A 16,974-nucleotide genomic window follows, 5' to 3' on the forward strand; every position below is an offset into this window, starting at 1 on the left:
CTGCACACGTGCATGTCACCCACTCACACATGTGCACATGCACACGTATACGAAAACAGGGAAACTTAGGGGAGACGACAGTGTACTGTATGTTTCAGAAAGGTAGCAGAATGGATTTTGAAAAAGAAATCACTATAAGGAAATAATTAACATTTGGGAAATACAGTTAACCCAATTTAAATATTGTATTACATATACGTGTGTCAAAATATCACAAAGTCTCCAATTAAAACAGTTTTTATGGACCAGTTTATAAACAAGGAAGGGGTGGCGTGACAGATCAGCCGGTAAAGGTGACTGCCACTAAGTCTGACGACCGGAGTGTGACCCCTTGAATCCATATGGCTGAATGGGAGAGATAGCTCCAACATGCTGTCCTCTGGCTTCCCCACATGCCAACACCCACATACGTACGTACACATATAAAACAAACATCAAGAAATTATTAAGAACTCACAGAAACCTATTCTCTGTGAATACTTCTTGCATGTTACCTATGCCTCAGAAAATGTGAATAAATAATACATGCAAAAAAATGAGTTTGGGGGAAAAGCTGTCTTGACTGGACCCAGCTGATCCAGAACCCAAGATGGGGCTTGCTGCTCCTCGGATGTCTGTGGAGGCCATGAACACCCTAGGGCTCAGGGGCATTTTTTAAAAATCCGTGTCCCCCTTGCCTTGAGCAGCAGACCACGCAGAAATGGGTTCTTGGAAATGAGGAGCGGTCGTAGTGGAGTCAGGCAAGGAAGCTGCCCATGTCTGGCATCTGTGAGGCCCCTCTGCAGCACGTGAGTCCCAGGGAGGGTGGCAGGGCAGGAGTTTCCTCCACACGAGCACTGGCACCCCGGAGCTGCTGGGCCTGAGCTCTCACCGACCTCCTCAGCTTCCCTGCTTCAGGCTGGCAAAAGGCGGAGCCAGATTTCGTGACAAGGCTTGCTTGGGTTCTTTTCTGGTGGGCAGCACCATGGTTTTCATGGATAGAGGGCAGAATCTAACTGTCCGCTAGCATCGAAGTTGGGGATTCAGTACAAGGAATCTGAGTGTGCCATGGATCATTGGCAGAGGGCAAGGCCAGCCCCAGGCCTATGTGCCACCCTTTAGGAGCTCAGTGTGGACGGACGGTGGGCAGAGTCTTCACATGAGACGGGAGCCATGGAGCCGGAGCCTGACGGAACTTTGCTTTGCTTCTATGGTTCCCATGTCACGGTGTGTCCACACTCAGCACTCACTATTGCTGGTTTCTCTTCTGGACTAGAGCTTATTTTGGTTCACGCTGAACTTCTTTGAGCCGGAGTGTCGATGACGTTACAGAAAGTTTCCTTTTTTCGGTATTCCTTTTTGCTCACTGTCTACAAATACACTAGAAACCCAAGAAAACAAATGACTTGCCTCCTCTGTGAGTCAGGGAACTGGTCCAAGGTGACTTCACTGCCTCAAATTTTCAGACTGTGGTTTCCCTCTCCCAGCAGGCTTTGGTTCGAATCTTCCAGAATTGCTCCCCCATGTGACTCTGGGCACCTTGTACATTGATTACCCTTCCCCCGTTCCCATCTAAGCCAGTGACGAGGAGTCCTCGGAGCAGTGTGGCTTAGTGACATTTCCTCACTGCTGTGAGAGAATATGAAGGGAACAGCACCTTAGGGAGGAAAGACTGACCTTGCTCGGGACTGGAGAGGGTACAGCCCATGGCAGAGAAGGCACAGAGGGCTTCTCAGTGTTAGGACTGTGTGACTGGGACGCCTCCCATCTCAGCAGACGTGGGAGCCGAGGGGGACTCAGTAGGAACCAGGCCAGGTTAGGCAACCCATACACCCAGCTCTACAGCCTTATGACCCTGTGTCTGCCAGCTGGGCCCTGTGTCCAAACGGCTCCACAGCCTGCCAAAAATGGCACCACCAGCCGAGGACCCAAAACTCCAACACGCAAGCCTGTAGAGGTTTCTTCTCACAGCGAGTCCTTAACACCAACACAAGACACCTCTTAGGAGAAACAGACACATATTCCGACTGTGGAATAGCTTTTACTGATGGTATGCATAGCTACCCATTTTATTTTACAAAAGATTCCTGGTTGGCTCGGAGGCTCGTGGGTAGGCGTACCTTGAACACTGAAGAGTGGGGGGGGGGGTCCAGAGTCTGGCTGTCTGTACTGGGGCCTAAGTTGCACTATGTTTGGACTGCACGGAGCGTATATTGCCTGTGGTTGGAGGAGGGCTGGGCCCCAGAGGGTGGGAAGAATAATGCAGGACCTTTGGGGTTTGCCACTGAGCTAGAAATACTTGAGTGGTTTGGTCCTCTTGAATTTCCCTCATTTCCTTGAAGGCCAAGGTGGAACCTAGCGCTTTTAATACCGCAAAACCTTCAAGAGGATCCGAGTCCCCTAACAGCATCTCCGTGAACCCCGTGGTATTTCCACACTTTGACACTCACTAAGACCCCCCCCCCTTTCTAATCCATACCAGGCTTGTCTAGAAATGGCAATCTGTCTGATAAGTAGTTAAGATGCCAGAGCCATTCTCTGGCCAGCCAGATGCAAGGACAGGGGTGCTCTTGTGGCCTGCCCCCCGCCCACCCACCTCTAGTACATTATGACAGGACACAAAACTGGTTTGGGCATGTGCAGGCTCACATGGCTCTTCCTGGGGTTGTCTTCCAGTACCCTAGTAAGTCGTGTGTGTGTGTGCGTGTGCATGTGTGTATGTGCATGTGTGTGTGTGAGTGTGTGTGTGTTGGGTGGGGTCTGTGAGTTTATCTCCTGTGCTGAGTGGGCACAGTCTCTTTCATGCAGCAACCTGCCTTGTCAATGTGGGCTCGGCTTCTGCAGTCTCCCGTCGGTATCTCTGTCCTGGCCCTGTTCTCTCTGCTCTCCTTCCACGCTGTTCCCCCATCAGCAGCTCCTCGTGTGGCTCCTCACCGCCCTGCCTGAAGAACAACCCTCCGCACTGGTCAGCCCCTGAGCCTTCCACTTCCCACTTCCGCTCTTGAGTTTCATGACCGAGGAACCGGAATTCTCTCTCTTGCACAGGTCGAGGGTCCCAACCCCCCAAACATTCAAAACTCCAAAACTTGGGCACCGAAGAGACCAATGCCACAAGTGGAAAATTCCACACCTAACCTCATATCATGGATGATAGTCCAAACATAGTCTCCCTAGAAAACGCTGTATAACATTACCATCGGGCTGTGTGCATAAGGCATCCATGAAACAAACATTAATTTCATGTTAAGACTTGAGTTCTGGTTCTAAGATCTATCATTATGCATATGCAAATATTCAAAGAAATTCAGAAAACAAAAAGAGAAAGAAATCCAACATACTTCTGGGCCCACACATTTTGCATAAGAGATAAGCAATCTGCGTAGTGTCTTCAGGCTTTTAATCAGTTAACCTGTGTGTTCATTTCATAAACATTGAGCTAAACACCTGTTACATGCTAAACATTCCTGCTGGGCGAGATCCATGCCTGTTGGAGGTGGGGTGGAGGTGTCGCTGGTCAGATCACAGAGACAGGAGACTGCAGGGAGGCCCTGGAGGGCAGGGCCATGGTGTCATGGGCAGGTAGGGAGGGGTATGCCTGCCCCAGGACTTCTCAGCCAAGGCTCATCTGTGAGGGCTCCGTGGAAGAGGGGAGCTTTGGGCCAGATCTTTGCCACTGAGTTGGACTTCAGTAGCTGGCCGCCCGAGGAACAAAAATCCAAACTTGAAACCTGTGTTACCGATGGCCAAGAGACCCGAGAGGACCAGGAAGGACTGGGAAATGGTGAGTGGGTCTGTGTTACCAGCCCCTGGGGGCCGGGCTGGCAGTGTGCTGTGGAGCAGGCATTCAGGCCAGCACAGACCAAATTTTGCGGTGAGACAGTCCAAGGCTATTAAAATAGCCTGTGGATGACAAGAGACCTTGCCAGATTTTGAAGGGAACATTAACAGATCTAGGTATAAAGACATAGCCCCCATGACAAGGACCCATTGTGTCTCTCCTGCCGAAGGGTTCTTTCCCTCCCGGTACCTGGAAGGTCACCTCCTTGTCTCTCACCTTGCTTTCAACATCTGCACAGGCTTTGTTTATTTGTTTGTTTGGGACGCCATCTCACTACGAGGTAGCTTTGGCTGGCCTGGGAAGCTTAGAGCTCCACCTGCCTCTGCCTCCCAAGTACTGGGATTAAAGGCAAGCCACCGTGCTGGGCTCAGCGCAGCCTTTAAAAGGGAAATGAAGCCTCTCTCAGAGGTTCAAACGTAGGCCTGGTAACTCAGAAAGCTGATCTGAGAGACTGAATTGAGGCTGTAGTTCCATACCATAGTAAGATCTGGTCTGTTACAAAAAAATCTAAAAAGAAAAAAAATGAGGTGGAGGAAGAAATTTCACCAGTTTCTACCCTTCCCCGCGGAGGACCTGAACACCAGCTGACTGTGAGTTCAGTGTTCTGCGCCCTGGGAAATGCTGGCCTGAGGTTACGACCAGTGGAGGTTGGGTGGAGGGATGTGCCAGGATCAGTGGGACAGCAGCATGGCCCCGACAGATCTAGACTTGGCTCCTACCTCGGGGCCTCCAGGAAGTCTTGGGGGAATCGGTGCTTGGCTTTCTGATCTGTCAAGTTTGTCGAGAGGACTCTCGACATCTCTTGGAAAACAAATGAAACCATTGGCCAGGATCTCATTTCCAAAGAGTCAGACCTGAGACCCCGTGATGTGGCTGCTTTTCCCCATGGGCTCATTCTCCTCATGTCCTCCGCTGTGGAAGGGGCTCTGCCTCCCACGCGGGTTTTAGATCCCAGGGCACGTCTGTAACGTACTGCAGCTGTAGGTGATCCCCCTCCCCCACTCGGAGGGAAGGGAGCTTTTTGAGCAGGAATGTAGGCCAGTCTGTAGAGCCTGCTAGCCTGCTGCGGCTTATAGATAGACCAGTATTTCCCTCCTGGGAGCCTCAGGCAGGCTGGCTGGAAAGGGTTTGGCAAAATGAGTCACAGCGGGCAGGAGCATTTGTTTCTCTCTTGGAGGACCCACATTCAGTTCTCAGCGCCCACTTGGAGACTCACAACCACCTATAACTCCAGTCCCAGGGGGTCTGACGCCCTCTTCTGACTTCCTTCTAAAACAAAGGAGTTCAGGGAGATGAAGGCTATGTTGGGAACATAGATGTTGTAAAGATGCTCGGTGCTTGATTTTTATGACTGCTTGGTCCTCCTTCATCCTGTCCTTGGGCAGGTGGCCTTGGCATTTTCTCAGATGGAGAAAGGAATGCGGGTGTGACGTGTTGCCCAACTCGGCTTTAGAACTGGGACTCTAAGCCAGCTAGAGCTTGGATTAGTTCCATACCCACATACCCTCCAACCACGCCCCGCCATGTGCATCCCCCACCCCCCATTTCAGATGATTCGCCACACAGCTGCCAGAGGGGCCTCTGAAGTCACGGGCAAGGTGCATAGTAGGGTGGAGCAAATGGGTTCTTGTTACACGGACGTGGGTTCAAATCCCAGTTCCGCCCGATGAGTCTGTGGCCCCCTTGAGCTTTTACTGTTTCCTTAGTGAAGTGGACTGGTTTGAATCCCTTGCCGTCGCCACTTTATTGGGCTGTTCTGAGCACTGAGGGAAATAACGTCTGTAAACGCGCTTCCTCGGAGCTGTAGACATTAACGGGGAGTGGAGAGGTGAGGAGAGGCCGGCTGCAGGCTCGGGACTCCTTCCCCCTCCCCTCTGCCTCACCTACCTACCTGTCCGAGTCCCAGTGTCTGTCTCTTCTTCCAGCCAGCTTTGCAGTGTCTAAGGAACACCTGACAGCTGTCAGGGCTAGCTGCTCCCCTGGGGCCTGGCTTCCCTCAGAGTCCCACAGTAGGGTGGGGGGAAGAAGGTGGGCGGGAGGACCGGGGCGGACAGACCTGTCTTCTGCAGAACTGTTTGCGATAGCATAATGTGTCAGCCACCTACTGTGGGAGGTGGCAGTGAGGTCAGACACCATCAGGCTGGCCTTGTAAATACACACCCTCTCCTGAGGCGGAATTTACAAGTGACCTGAGGTGGGGGAACAAAAGTGAGAGGCGTCTTGGACGCTTGGGTGCTGCCCGGCCTACTTCCCACTCGGCTTTTAGTTTTCACAACTGCTCCCAAGGGAGTCGTTGGGCTTTATAAAGGGGTCCCTCCGAAGGGGGTGGTCCGCCTACGGCATCTCTACATAGTAAACGCATTGAATTCCATGGTCAACTGGTTTGCTAACAACGTAAAGACTGCTACAGCTAATTCTCCTTCTGCCCTGCACTGGAAGTATTATTATTACTGCCATGCCCACCGTACACATGACATAACTAAAGCTCACAGTAATTAGGTGGCTTGGCCCAAGGCACACTGCAGAGGGCAGGAAGTGCTGGGGCTCAGATACAAATTTCTGTCCGCGTGGTTCCCAACCCTGCCCTGGCCTTGCCGTGATATGCTTCACAGGGAGTGCACACAAGTGTCTTTGAGTTGTCCCTGTTTCCAAGAGCCAGACCTGCTCCCTGACTGATCCGCACGCTTTCCTAGCCCTCCTGGAGCACTTCGATTAAACACTAGCCAGATGGATCCCGTCTGAGCTGCATTTTGGAAAAACGTTGGAGGCTTTACTGAATCTCTGCCAGATTTCACTCCTAAGCTGCTTAGTTGGGTCAGAAACCCTGGGAGAGGGGCACAGCAACAAGTCCCAGGTGATGCTGATGTGAGGCCGAGGTTAGGAACCACCTCTCCGCCAGACTCATCGGGGCTTGCTCATGGACATGGGCGCTACCTGGGGTCCCTAAGGGAGCTGAGGTATTTTTCAGCCCACTGTGTCCAGAGAACCCTGCATCTGACTTTTCATTTACGAGCATCATTCATTCTATACGCAACATAGAGTCCTAGCATGGGTGTCTAGGATGGACTCTTGAATACAGACATGTATCTCTTTTGGAGACAATCTCCTGAAGCCCCAGGGACAGGCTCTGCTGTGTCCGGAGGGCTTCAAGGCAGTGGGGCAGCCTGGCCTCAAACTAGGTGTGTAGCCGAGGATAATCCTGAGCTGCCTCCATCTCCTGAATGCTAAGATTAGGTGCATGTTACCGTGCCCTGCTAGCATGCATTTATGGAGATGGGACCACTGCCCGAGAGTTGCGAATTATGTGCTTCAGATCGCTAAAATGACCGGCAAATGGAGCTGCATTGCTCACTTTCAGCGCTCAGGCCGAGGGGTGTAAATGTGGTAGATGGAAAAGGAGAAAAGCCCAACTCCCCAATCCATACCATGCAAAAATATGTAAACTGGTTTTTTCTTTGTTTATATTTAATATTGGAATCAAATCTTTTACCTTGATGCAGGTGTTTTTCTATAGGCTATAGGCAGTTGCAGAAAGCAGCCCAGCATCTGGCTAGCCTGGGCTAGATTTGGGGGTGTGGTTGTAGTAGATTTTCTAGACTTCCCAGCTCGGGAAATGGATGGAAGCTCTCTTGTGTAATGACAGGTATGGAGTAGGTACCCGAAGAATCAATTCCTTTCTCTTTCTTCTTTGAACCTTTTGAAGGATGGTAATGTCTATAGTAGACGACTAGTTGGCTGATGTGCAAGTAATGAGGTACCGCTTCTTAGGGTAGAAGGCGGAGTCAGGTGGGAGCATCATTCCCAGGCTAAGACAAAGGGACGGTGGGGTCCTCCAGGAGCCTGCTGCGGTGCCTGTGGGCTGGGTGCCCCGTACGGTTTTCTGAGAAATTGACATGATGAGGGGGGGCGAGCTCAACAAAGCCCCTCAGATAAACGTGCGCACGGTGTGGGTGGAGATTTCATCAGTTCTCAAGGATCTGGCAGGCCGGGAGTTGACCTCAGAGGCTGACCACTTGGTTATCTGGGGACTTTTTTGGCACTATGAAAGAATACAGCTGCACCCATTATTCACAAGGCCTGAGCACCCTGTTGGGGGTGAGGGGGGGTGGAGATGTCTTGCATTCACATTGAACTTTTTCACTTGCCTGACCCCAGGGACAGGCTCTGCTGTATCTAGAGCCTTCGAGGCAAGGGGGCAGACAGATTCTCCCGGTGGACGAAGTCGCTTTAAATTGTGTCTGGGACCGCAGAAGTACGTAGGCTCAGTTCCACAGTCTGGACTTGGCTTTGGCTTCAACTAAACTGAGTCCCGACTCGTGACAAATTTTTGTGACAGCCGTCTATTTCTGTGTGCCTGCCCTTGCTGGGAAAGGTGGGTCCTCTTTATTCCTTCCTCTCTGTTCTGTGGAGCCATCGCTCTCCTAAAGTCCCGCGACTGTTCAGCAGTCACTCTCCGGTTCTTAAAAGGGATTTCTGTTCCTTCTACTTCGTGGCCACAGACATTCCTACCTCCCACCTCTCCCTCCAAAACGAGTGAGACTCGGTGCTGCCTTTCAGGAAGGCAGACTGGTTTCAGGAAGCCCAGCGCTATTTCAGGGTCTTAGGAACTCGGGCCTCCAGCTCACTCTGCTCTGCCCCTCCCTCCTCGGCGATGCCCTCCCTCCTTCCTGCCCACCCCTTAGTCGGCTCTGGTCCCTTCTTTCCTGGTGCTGGCCCCGCCTTCTGCCCCGCCCCTCACGCACTTGGCCCTTCCCGCGGAGCGCGGCGTCATCATGGAAAGGCAGGGTGGAGCCACGTCCTGGACACCCTGGGCTCTCAGCTCCCGCCCTCGGTGTGGATGGGATGTGCCACCCTGGAGCGGTCCCTAGCGGCCTGAGGGCTCTGCCGACTCTGGGGGTGATGGCCTCTGTGAACAGGTCCAAGGCGTAGACATCAGTTAAGAGGCCACAGAGGCGTCCCCCTCTTCTTCCCTGCACGGCGTTCTCAGGATCCTTCTCATATTTTTCTCTCTGGCTGAGAATGAGGCCTTGAACACTGGTAAAAAGAGGCTTTCAGAAGTCGGACACTTTCTTGGCTCTTCCCTGTGAAATGCAATTTAAAACAGTAACCTTTAGCTCCTGTTTTTTTTTTTAAACATTCGTGTTTGTTGTGGATTAATTCAGAAAATGAAATAAAAACCCCTCATAGTTTGCTTGTTAGACTTTTCCCCTAAGCATTGCTTTTATTACTATTCCAATGCAGTTTTGAGTATAGTCTTGAGTTAATCTGATAAAGAAATATGTCCATCTCTTATCCCCCCCCCCAAAAAAAACCCCACCAATTGAAAGGAGACATAGAACATTAAGGTTATTCCTCACAAATCATCCCAACCACGGGATCTCAGAGACCCTCCGCGTCTTTGCTTTTGTGTGGTGAATCTGTAATCTTGCCCGGTTCTGCGTGGAGGCTGAGAACGGACGTATTTTAGAGTTGTCAGGTCCAGGACACTGTGAGACCAGGTTAGCTCCGCTGCAAACTCCAGGAGCACAAGCCACCAGACTTGAAGGAGCTCAAAGGCAGCAAAGGGCAGGAGGCGCACAGGAGACGGCTGGCACACGGGGAAAGAGATAGTCTTCTTGGGAGTTTGCGGACATTTTAATTTCCACAAATGGAGAGGTCACCCCTGGAGCAAACAACATAAAGATAAGATGTTGAGAGGAGTAATCACCGCTTTGGAAAGGGACCAAGGCAGCAATCTCTGGAGAAAGTGGCTGGGGACTCCCACAGGCAGCCTTTCCCACGCAGGCTTAACCTGGAAGCAATGCTTGCCTAGGGCTAGGCCCCTGTGATACCCCTCTCCCTGCAGCCTGGCTGAGAGTGTATTGATTGACGCCTGCGGGTGCTTCTGGGGAGGCCTCACTCTACACACAGGAAACCACCTTCTGGGTAACAGAAGGGCTTAGAATGAGTCTCCTGTGCACCGGCCTCACCGAAGCCCTAGAATGGAGCTAGGCTGGTGCCTCGTGTCTGTAAACCCAACACTCGGGATGCTGAAGCAGAAGGATTGTCTGTGCTACCGAGTAAGTTTTGGGCTAGCCTGGGCTACAGGGTGAGCCGGTTTCAAAAACATAATACCCAAATAACAACAACAAAAGTCTAAGTAAGTGGAGCTGGGGCTGGGGGGTGGGTCTCAGTGGTAGAATGCTTGCCTAGCATGCATCAGTCCTTGGCTTGGCCGCCAACACACCACCACCTACCACGTATTGAATCCACTCTTTGTCTCCCAGACCAAGATTGGTCATGATAATAATAATAATGATGATGAACATTTCGGTATCATTGACTGCTAGACACTATTAATTGTCAATGTCCCAAGCTCATGTTACAGATGTAGAAACCATGGGGAACACACACAGGTTGGTTTGGAGTTGCACAGGACTAGGAAAGGCATGGTCAGAATGAATAAGACGCTGTAGTGTAGAGACCAGTCCCTAGCCTTTCCTCTGCTTTGGGCTACTCCACTTCCTGCTGGGACTCAGCCCTTGCCCTGGGTTGGGCAGCATGCTGTGAGAGGTCTGCAGCCCTCTGCAACAAATTTGATTCTCTTCCCCACGGTCACCCGTTCCTGGTAGCTGACTTCTGTGGAATCTTATTTGACTTTCCCTGGGCCACTCTCTCCTGGCTAGTGAATAATGTCACTTACTTGTTGGTTCCTTTGCAGAATCTTTTCATACCATAAGATGTGTGACCAGGGGGCATGTTCTGGAGTTGAACAAATCTTCCTAAATCTAGACTCTACTACTGACCAGCAATATTTTTTTTTTTTTAAAGAATTCCTTCTTCTTGTAAAACATCAATAGCGAACTTCTGCCCTCCGGGGTTCTCCCATTGTGCTGTAAACCTGTATTTAAGACCTCCTCCCTTCTTTAATAAATGGCATTTGGCATTAAAAAAAAATTTAGTCAGGCAGTGGTGGCACATGCCTTTAATCCCAGCACTCTGGAGGCAGAGGCAGGTGGATCTCTGTGAGTTCGAGGTCAGCCTGGTCTACAGAGCAAGTTCCAGGATAGTCAGAGTTGTTACATGGAGAAACCCTGTCTCAAACAAACAAACAAACAAAAAACAATAATAAATACTATTTTTTATTATTTTATAAAAAACGAACTCCTTCATTTTTATATAAAAGGTGTTATGTTAAAAAAAAAGGTGTTGCATAGTGTCTCATAGATTGCATATCTGTTACAGCAGGTGTGTGTGTGTGTGTGTGTGTGTGTGTGTGTGTGTGTGTATGTGTAGGAGGTGGCCGTCCTCTGCCTTTCATCCTGATCCACTGAATCAGCATATGCCACGCTCTTCCCTTGGACAAATTACTTGGGCTCTCCATTGCTTCTCACCTGTAACACAAGGATGTCCCCCTACTTTTCACGGGAATGAAAGTGATGCATGGCACAGGACTATGTCAATGGCAGCCATCCTTTGGAGGGAGTGTAAGCGCATTGGGGCTGCAGTCCAGGGCTACAGTAAATTGCATCTTGGTCACAGAAGGAGGGAGGGGGGAGGAAGCGAGGGCTTCTCCAATTTTCTCCTCACTCTGTTTCTCTAGGCCTCTCTAGCCTTGCTGCTGCGGTTCCACACCCAGAGGCCTCGCTCGGGTGACTGAGCTGGGCCTAGCTGTGCAGGGGTACACCTCGAGCCACATGCAGGGTGAACTTTGAAGTTTAGGTGTGTCTGAGGTTAGCAAGCTGAGGGGAAAGGCTGCTGGAAACCGTGCCCTGATCTCTTTTCTCTAGAGGAAGCCTCAGGCAGTTCCACCTGCCTCTTTCTCCCGCACATGCTCCTCCTCCTCCTCCTGCCTCCTTCCCCCTTGACACAAAGGGGTGTCCCCAAGCCGATGGCATCTTGCCTGGGTTGCTAATAATAGAGGAGGGCGCATCTGCCAGGAGCTGAAGCCGAGCTGTCCCAACTCTGCTCTTTCACGCCAATCCTGCCTGGCACAGTCTAGTAGGCTGGGCTGGTAAATACCCTTGTGAGCAGAATAAGTCTTTGTGTGTCCTGGAAACCCTTTCTGTCTCCTTCCTGGGGGGCCACGCCATCAGAGGGAAGGTTGATGGGGATGTCTTTGTCCTTACGATCTTGGCTAAACAACATTTGACATAGCTCTAGGCTTCCACCCCAGCACCCAGCTGGACTGGGCATGTTGCTGACTACAGAGCCAGTTGCCGGGGTGGGAAGAGGACTCTGGGAGACGACCTTTAATTCTCCACTAAAAGGCAGCATGGTAAGGTTGTCCATGTTCTTTTCAGGGCTCAAAACCACAAATAAGTGAGAAGAGACAAGGGAAAGAGTTCTGTCTTCACGTTAAGCTTAAGGCTGCCTGAATCAACAGGCTATTTATGTGCCTTGCTTGGAGGTGCTGGTTTAGAAATCGAGGACACTTCTAGGTACCTACACTGGCTTCTCCACCCCTCCCCCTTTGGCTTTTTTTGAGATGGAGTCTCACTGTAGACCAAGTTGGCCTCTATCCACCATCTTCCTGTATCAGCCTTCTGAATGTCAAGATTACAGATGCGCGCCGTTACGCCCAGCACCCCAAATTCCTTTTAAGTCAAGGTATGTTATAAATCCCTTAACAAATCAGAATAAAATACTCCCAGGTTTCTGGACTCTTCTCAAGACGATTTTCTAGATCTTGGTGACTTGAACTTGGAGTGTGTCTTGTGGTCTGTAAAGTACTTTCACATCTGTTTTCCCGCTCTGTTACCATCATAACCTGGGACCGGGCAGGGCTTGTCTGTTACCTCTCTTTTGCAGATGAGGAAGCCAAGGTTGTCCGAAGGGTGAGCTGTTTCTCGAGGTCACCAAGCAGGGGGAGCATGTGGGGAGGGCCATAGTGCCCCACCTCCAACTGAAGCAAGAGGGTGGTGGCCCAGACCTAAGATCCCTTTGAACCATTGTATTAAAAGAACTGAGAAGCATCCTGTGAGTATCAGGTCCTGTGCGTAGTGGTTTATACAAACTGCCACTCTTTGTTTCCTTAGAATTTTCAAGTAATATTGAAACCAAGATGGCTGGCCCGCTGTGCCAGGCCTAGCCTGTACAGTGCTAAAGGGAAATGAGGTAGGATGGGGTGTCTGAGATTACGCTTTCTGGATTGCTTTAACCGTCGGGATCACCCCGCAGGGAATTCTGAGTTAGAAGGCTCTCTGCATAAGGCACCACACCAGATGTTCATTTTACTACATGGAAAATTGGGGCCACTCTGACCCTTCGAGCAGGCAAATTAGTCGTTGAGGATGCAGGCTGCCTTTGGATGCAGAGACTGTGGGAGTGGAGCGCTGGGGCCCCTCCCACCTCTGACACTGGACTTGCCGTTCCGTCTTGACACAGGAGGATGCTCTAGCAAAACTCTGCAGAAGTTGTGGGTACCACAGCAGATGGGGCTCGGGGGTGACTGAGGCTGGAGTGGCGAGGAGCTGAGGGGAAGAGTTTGGGAGCCACGTCAGGACTTGGACAGATTTTAAGGTGTGAGAGCTGACACCCAGTAGGTATAGGCTCCAAGAGCTCCATCTGTTTGCCGCCCTGTATGAGTCTCACAGCAGCATGAACGTATAATAAGCCCACCAGTGATGATTCCCCTCGGTACAGAGGAAGCGGGTGCCGAGAGCCACGAGTTCTCCCAGAGTCCCGTGGTTTGGGGACGGCCAGGCAGGCGCTGGAGCTCAGCTTACCTACCTCTTGTTCAGTGTTCCCTCAAGGACACCACCCAGCCTCCTCCCTTCCTCCTCCCCACGGTGCCCCAGAGGCTCCTGACCATTCCTTGCCCATGGTAAGGGAAGTCACAGCTCTCCCAGAGCTGAAGTGTTTCTGAAAGAGGGGGGAAAAAAGAAGTGAAGCTGTGTGTGTCCGTAATCCAGTCCGTGCCTGGGGTGGAGGTGACTGGGGGGGGGGGGAGCTCTGGTGCAAGTCTTTCCAGGTGTGGCTGCTGCTCTCAGGCTGCTGATGGAAAGTGCTAAGCGTTCCATTTTCCTGTGTCAAGCAAGTATTTCCCCTTGGGGTTACAGCGGCCACTTCCTCCTCGGCACCCAGGGGGTGGGCGGAGCATGAGCTGCCGCAGAGAGCTCCCCGGCTGGCTTCCTTTTTTTTTTAAGCTTGTGTCATTAAGCATATACTTATCAGGTTCTCTAAAGGACAAGGCTCCTTCCTCCTGGCATAGACTTTTGACAGTCGCCATCCGTGGCCTTGGAGACAGCAAACCCCAAATGCAGTTCTCCTGAGCTGCCTTGTCCTCTGCTCTTTAGAGCGGGGGACAAGCGGGAGTCGCCACAGTGGTGACACAGAGTCCTTAGCTATTGAGGGACACTGCAGCCTCGTGCATGTGGGTAAGTAGGAAGGTCACAGGCCTGGCGCAGCACCGTCAGGAGCGAACCGGAACAGACACTACAGTGGCTGCTCTGAAGGCGGAATGGGAGCAGAGCCGCACTCAGTGGGCCGGTGCTGAGCAAAAGGAGACAAGGAAGCATGGCAAGGAGGTGGGATGCCAGGAGAGGGCGGCTGAGAGACGGAAGGAGTCAAGTTAGGTTTAGATATTTGAAAAACACATCCCTGCTTTCAAAGTCGCTTGCTGGTGCGGGACGATGAGAGCCTCTCTGAAACCCACCCTCGTTTCTTAGAGCCTTCAAGCCTGAGGGATGCTGTCCCCTGAAAACAGCTGTGGGGTGAAGCTAATCACCCCTGGACAGCTGGAATCAAGTGGAAAATGAAGGAGCTGGGGCCATGTTTGGCTATCAAGCATCCCCAGCCCAGCCCCCAAACATGCTGTCACTGAGCCAAAAAAGAGGAAACACGTCAAGACACCCTTTGTGTTTTTGCTTAACCTTTATTCACTGTTCAGTAGAACAATGACCATGAGGGGCAAGAGGCCTCGTCGGCCAAGATCTCTCTGAGGAATAGGTGGGAGTTTCCTATAGCTCTCTGCTGTCAGAGACCTTTGCAAGACATTCAGACAGAGACATCTATGCTCATCATGCTTCCTACTCTGTATGGGTAGATAATAAAGCAGAAAGGCCAAGAATTGTAAATAGTGTGTGTGTGTGTGTGTGTGTGTGTGTGTGTGTGTGTGTGTGTGTGTGTGTGTGTGAAGATGTAGATCAGCTCGATAGTATGTACACCTATACTATAGATGCATGCACACACTACGTACGATATCTGTCCTACAGCATGCATCTATCCTGATAGTGGATGCTAGCAGTGGATTATCTCCTTTCTCATTGGTGTGGCAAAATGCCTCACGAAAGCAGCTTAAGCAAGAGAAGGTTTTCTTTGGCTCACAGTTCAGGGGTGGGGAGGTCATGGCAGCCGGAGAGGGCGACAGTTGGTCACCTTGCAGCCACAGTCACAAAGCACAGGGAGATGAATGCTAGTGCTCATCTGTCCTTCTTTTTATTCAATATGGAACCCAGCCCATGGTGTGGTGTACTCCCCACATTTGGGATGGGTCTTCTCACTTCAGTTACCCCAATTTATGAGCTTCCTCATAGACACGCCCAGAGGTTTGTCTCTTCGGTTTAGTTGATAGTCAATATTCACCATCACCGAAAGACACTGTGTCTGATCCTGCATCATTCTCCCATGTAAGTGTGTATTTTATGTTGATGCTGTTCTGTCTTCAGAATGCATCGATGCTGTGCCTGTTTCATACACTCTATTCTGTATCCAGAGGCTTCCATACATCTACAGAATTTCCAAAGATCTCATTATAGGTGAGAACACAAATAATTGTGTACAAGTCCACTTTTCCTCAGAAATTTCTCAACATTGTATAGTTTCTCAGTATCACTTTGACCACAGGTTAGTGCTTGGCTAGGCTAGTTTTTGGTGCCGCTACCTGGTTGCTGTGGTTGTCTTTAGCCCAACAGGTTCCTTGTACTAACTCTCTTTAAATCGTCTCCACTCCTAAGCAGGATAGAACTTTTGAACCATGGTCCAGTTCATCTGTTTTAAACTGGACTCGGCAGAAGAATGTCATTGTGTGCTTGATACAATGTAAAACATGCTAACAGGATGATGGCTTTGAAGGGCCACAATTCTCCGTGTGGCAGGTTTTTTTTTTTTTTTTTAAATTTTGTTTCTAATGACTAGAATTGGGGTACAGAAGCCAAGTACAGGTCCTCTCCATCTAGGCCCTCCAGATCTGCTCAAGATCACAGCTGTCCTGGGAGCTACTGTCAGGAAATGATGAGGTTGTCACACCAGCCAGGTGAGCCTGGGACCCATCATCAAGGTCCTCTCTCCTAAGGCAAGACCCAGACTCAACCCTGTGCACCTGGTATGGTGCCGCCATGCCATTGACTCTTATTTCTAGTGCAAAGAGGTATGTCCTTTGCCCTGCTGATGGCAGGAACCTTGTCTCAATAGAGACCATATGTACCTCCTGGTTGGAGTGGAACTTCAAAGGAGCTGTGGCCCTTCACGCTCACTGAAAGACATTCTTAGCTTAAAGTGGAGAAAGGGAGGTCTCAAAAAATATGTGTGTGTATGTGTATATGCATATGTGTATGTGTATGTATATGTGCATGTATATGTGCGTGTGTAGTATATGTATGTGTATATATTCCCCTCTCTCTTGGACAATTACAGCCCCCTCAGATTTGAGCTTTGTTACCTTCACCCTTTCTCATCTGCTTTTCCCAGGTCCACCCTACAAAAACCAGTGCAGTTTAGAACACCCCTTGCTTAAAATGTATGGAGGTTTCCCACCCTGTATAAAACCCACATCCTAAGAATAGCCTGGCAGGGCGGTGGTGGCGCACGCCTTTAATTCCAGCACTCGGGAGGCAGAGCCAGGCGGATCTCTGTGAGTTCGAGGCCAGAAAACCCTGAAAATCTCTGTAGGGACCGCCCTGGTTCCATTTGTTCCACTCTCCACACACTGTCCCAGCATGCCCAGCTTCAGGACCTCTGCTCATACCCACTGCCTTTGCCTACAATGTCTTCTCTTCCCTTCGACCCAGGCGTAGCTCAGCCCCACGATCCCTGCAGAAAACCTCCCCCTCTGCCCTCTGGCCAACCCTGTCCCCACACCTGCCTTCAGCAATCTTCAGGACGCTCGCTCGCCACCACCTGGCGCAATATTTATCTCTTTCCACCTAGAACGGAAGCTGCTTCAGGGTAGAGACTTT

General features: G+C 50.8%; 1 protein-coding gene across 4 annotated transcripts in view; it reads left to right on the top strand.

Moving 5' to 3' along the window:
* The window catches only part of Itpkb (inositol-trisphosphate 3-kinase B), a 96,429-nt gene that overhangs the window by 48,702 nt on the left and 30,753 nt on the right, over window positions 1-16,974 (top strand). The window contains exon 1 of one of the 4 annotated variants that reach the window (XM_076548087.1): window positions 2,929-3,760. The exons of 2 other annotated variants lie outside the window; for them this stretch is intronic. In XM_076548087.1, coding sequence (XP_076404202.1) covers window positions 3,719-3,760 — 42 coding nt within the window. In that variant the 5' untranslated portion in view covers window positions 2,929-3,718. Of the gene's footprint in view, window positions 1-2,928; window positions 3,761-11,975; window positions 12,075-16,974 lie in introns of those variants that run through there. One more of the 4 variants, XM_076548086.1, reaches the window with a different exon arrangement.

The sequence above is a fragment of the Peromyscus maniculatus genome, chromosome 11 (genome assembly GCF_049852395.1).
Source record: "Peromyscus maniculatus bairdii isolate BWxNUB_F1_BW_parent chromosome 11, HU_Pman_BW_mat_3.1, whole genome shotgun sequence".
NCBI lineage: Eukaryota > Metazoa > Chordata > Mammalia > Rodentia > Cricetidae > Peromyscus > Peromyscus maniculatus.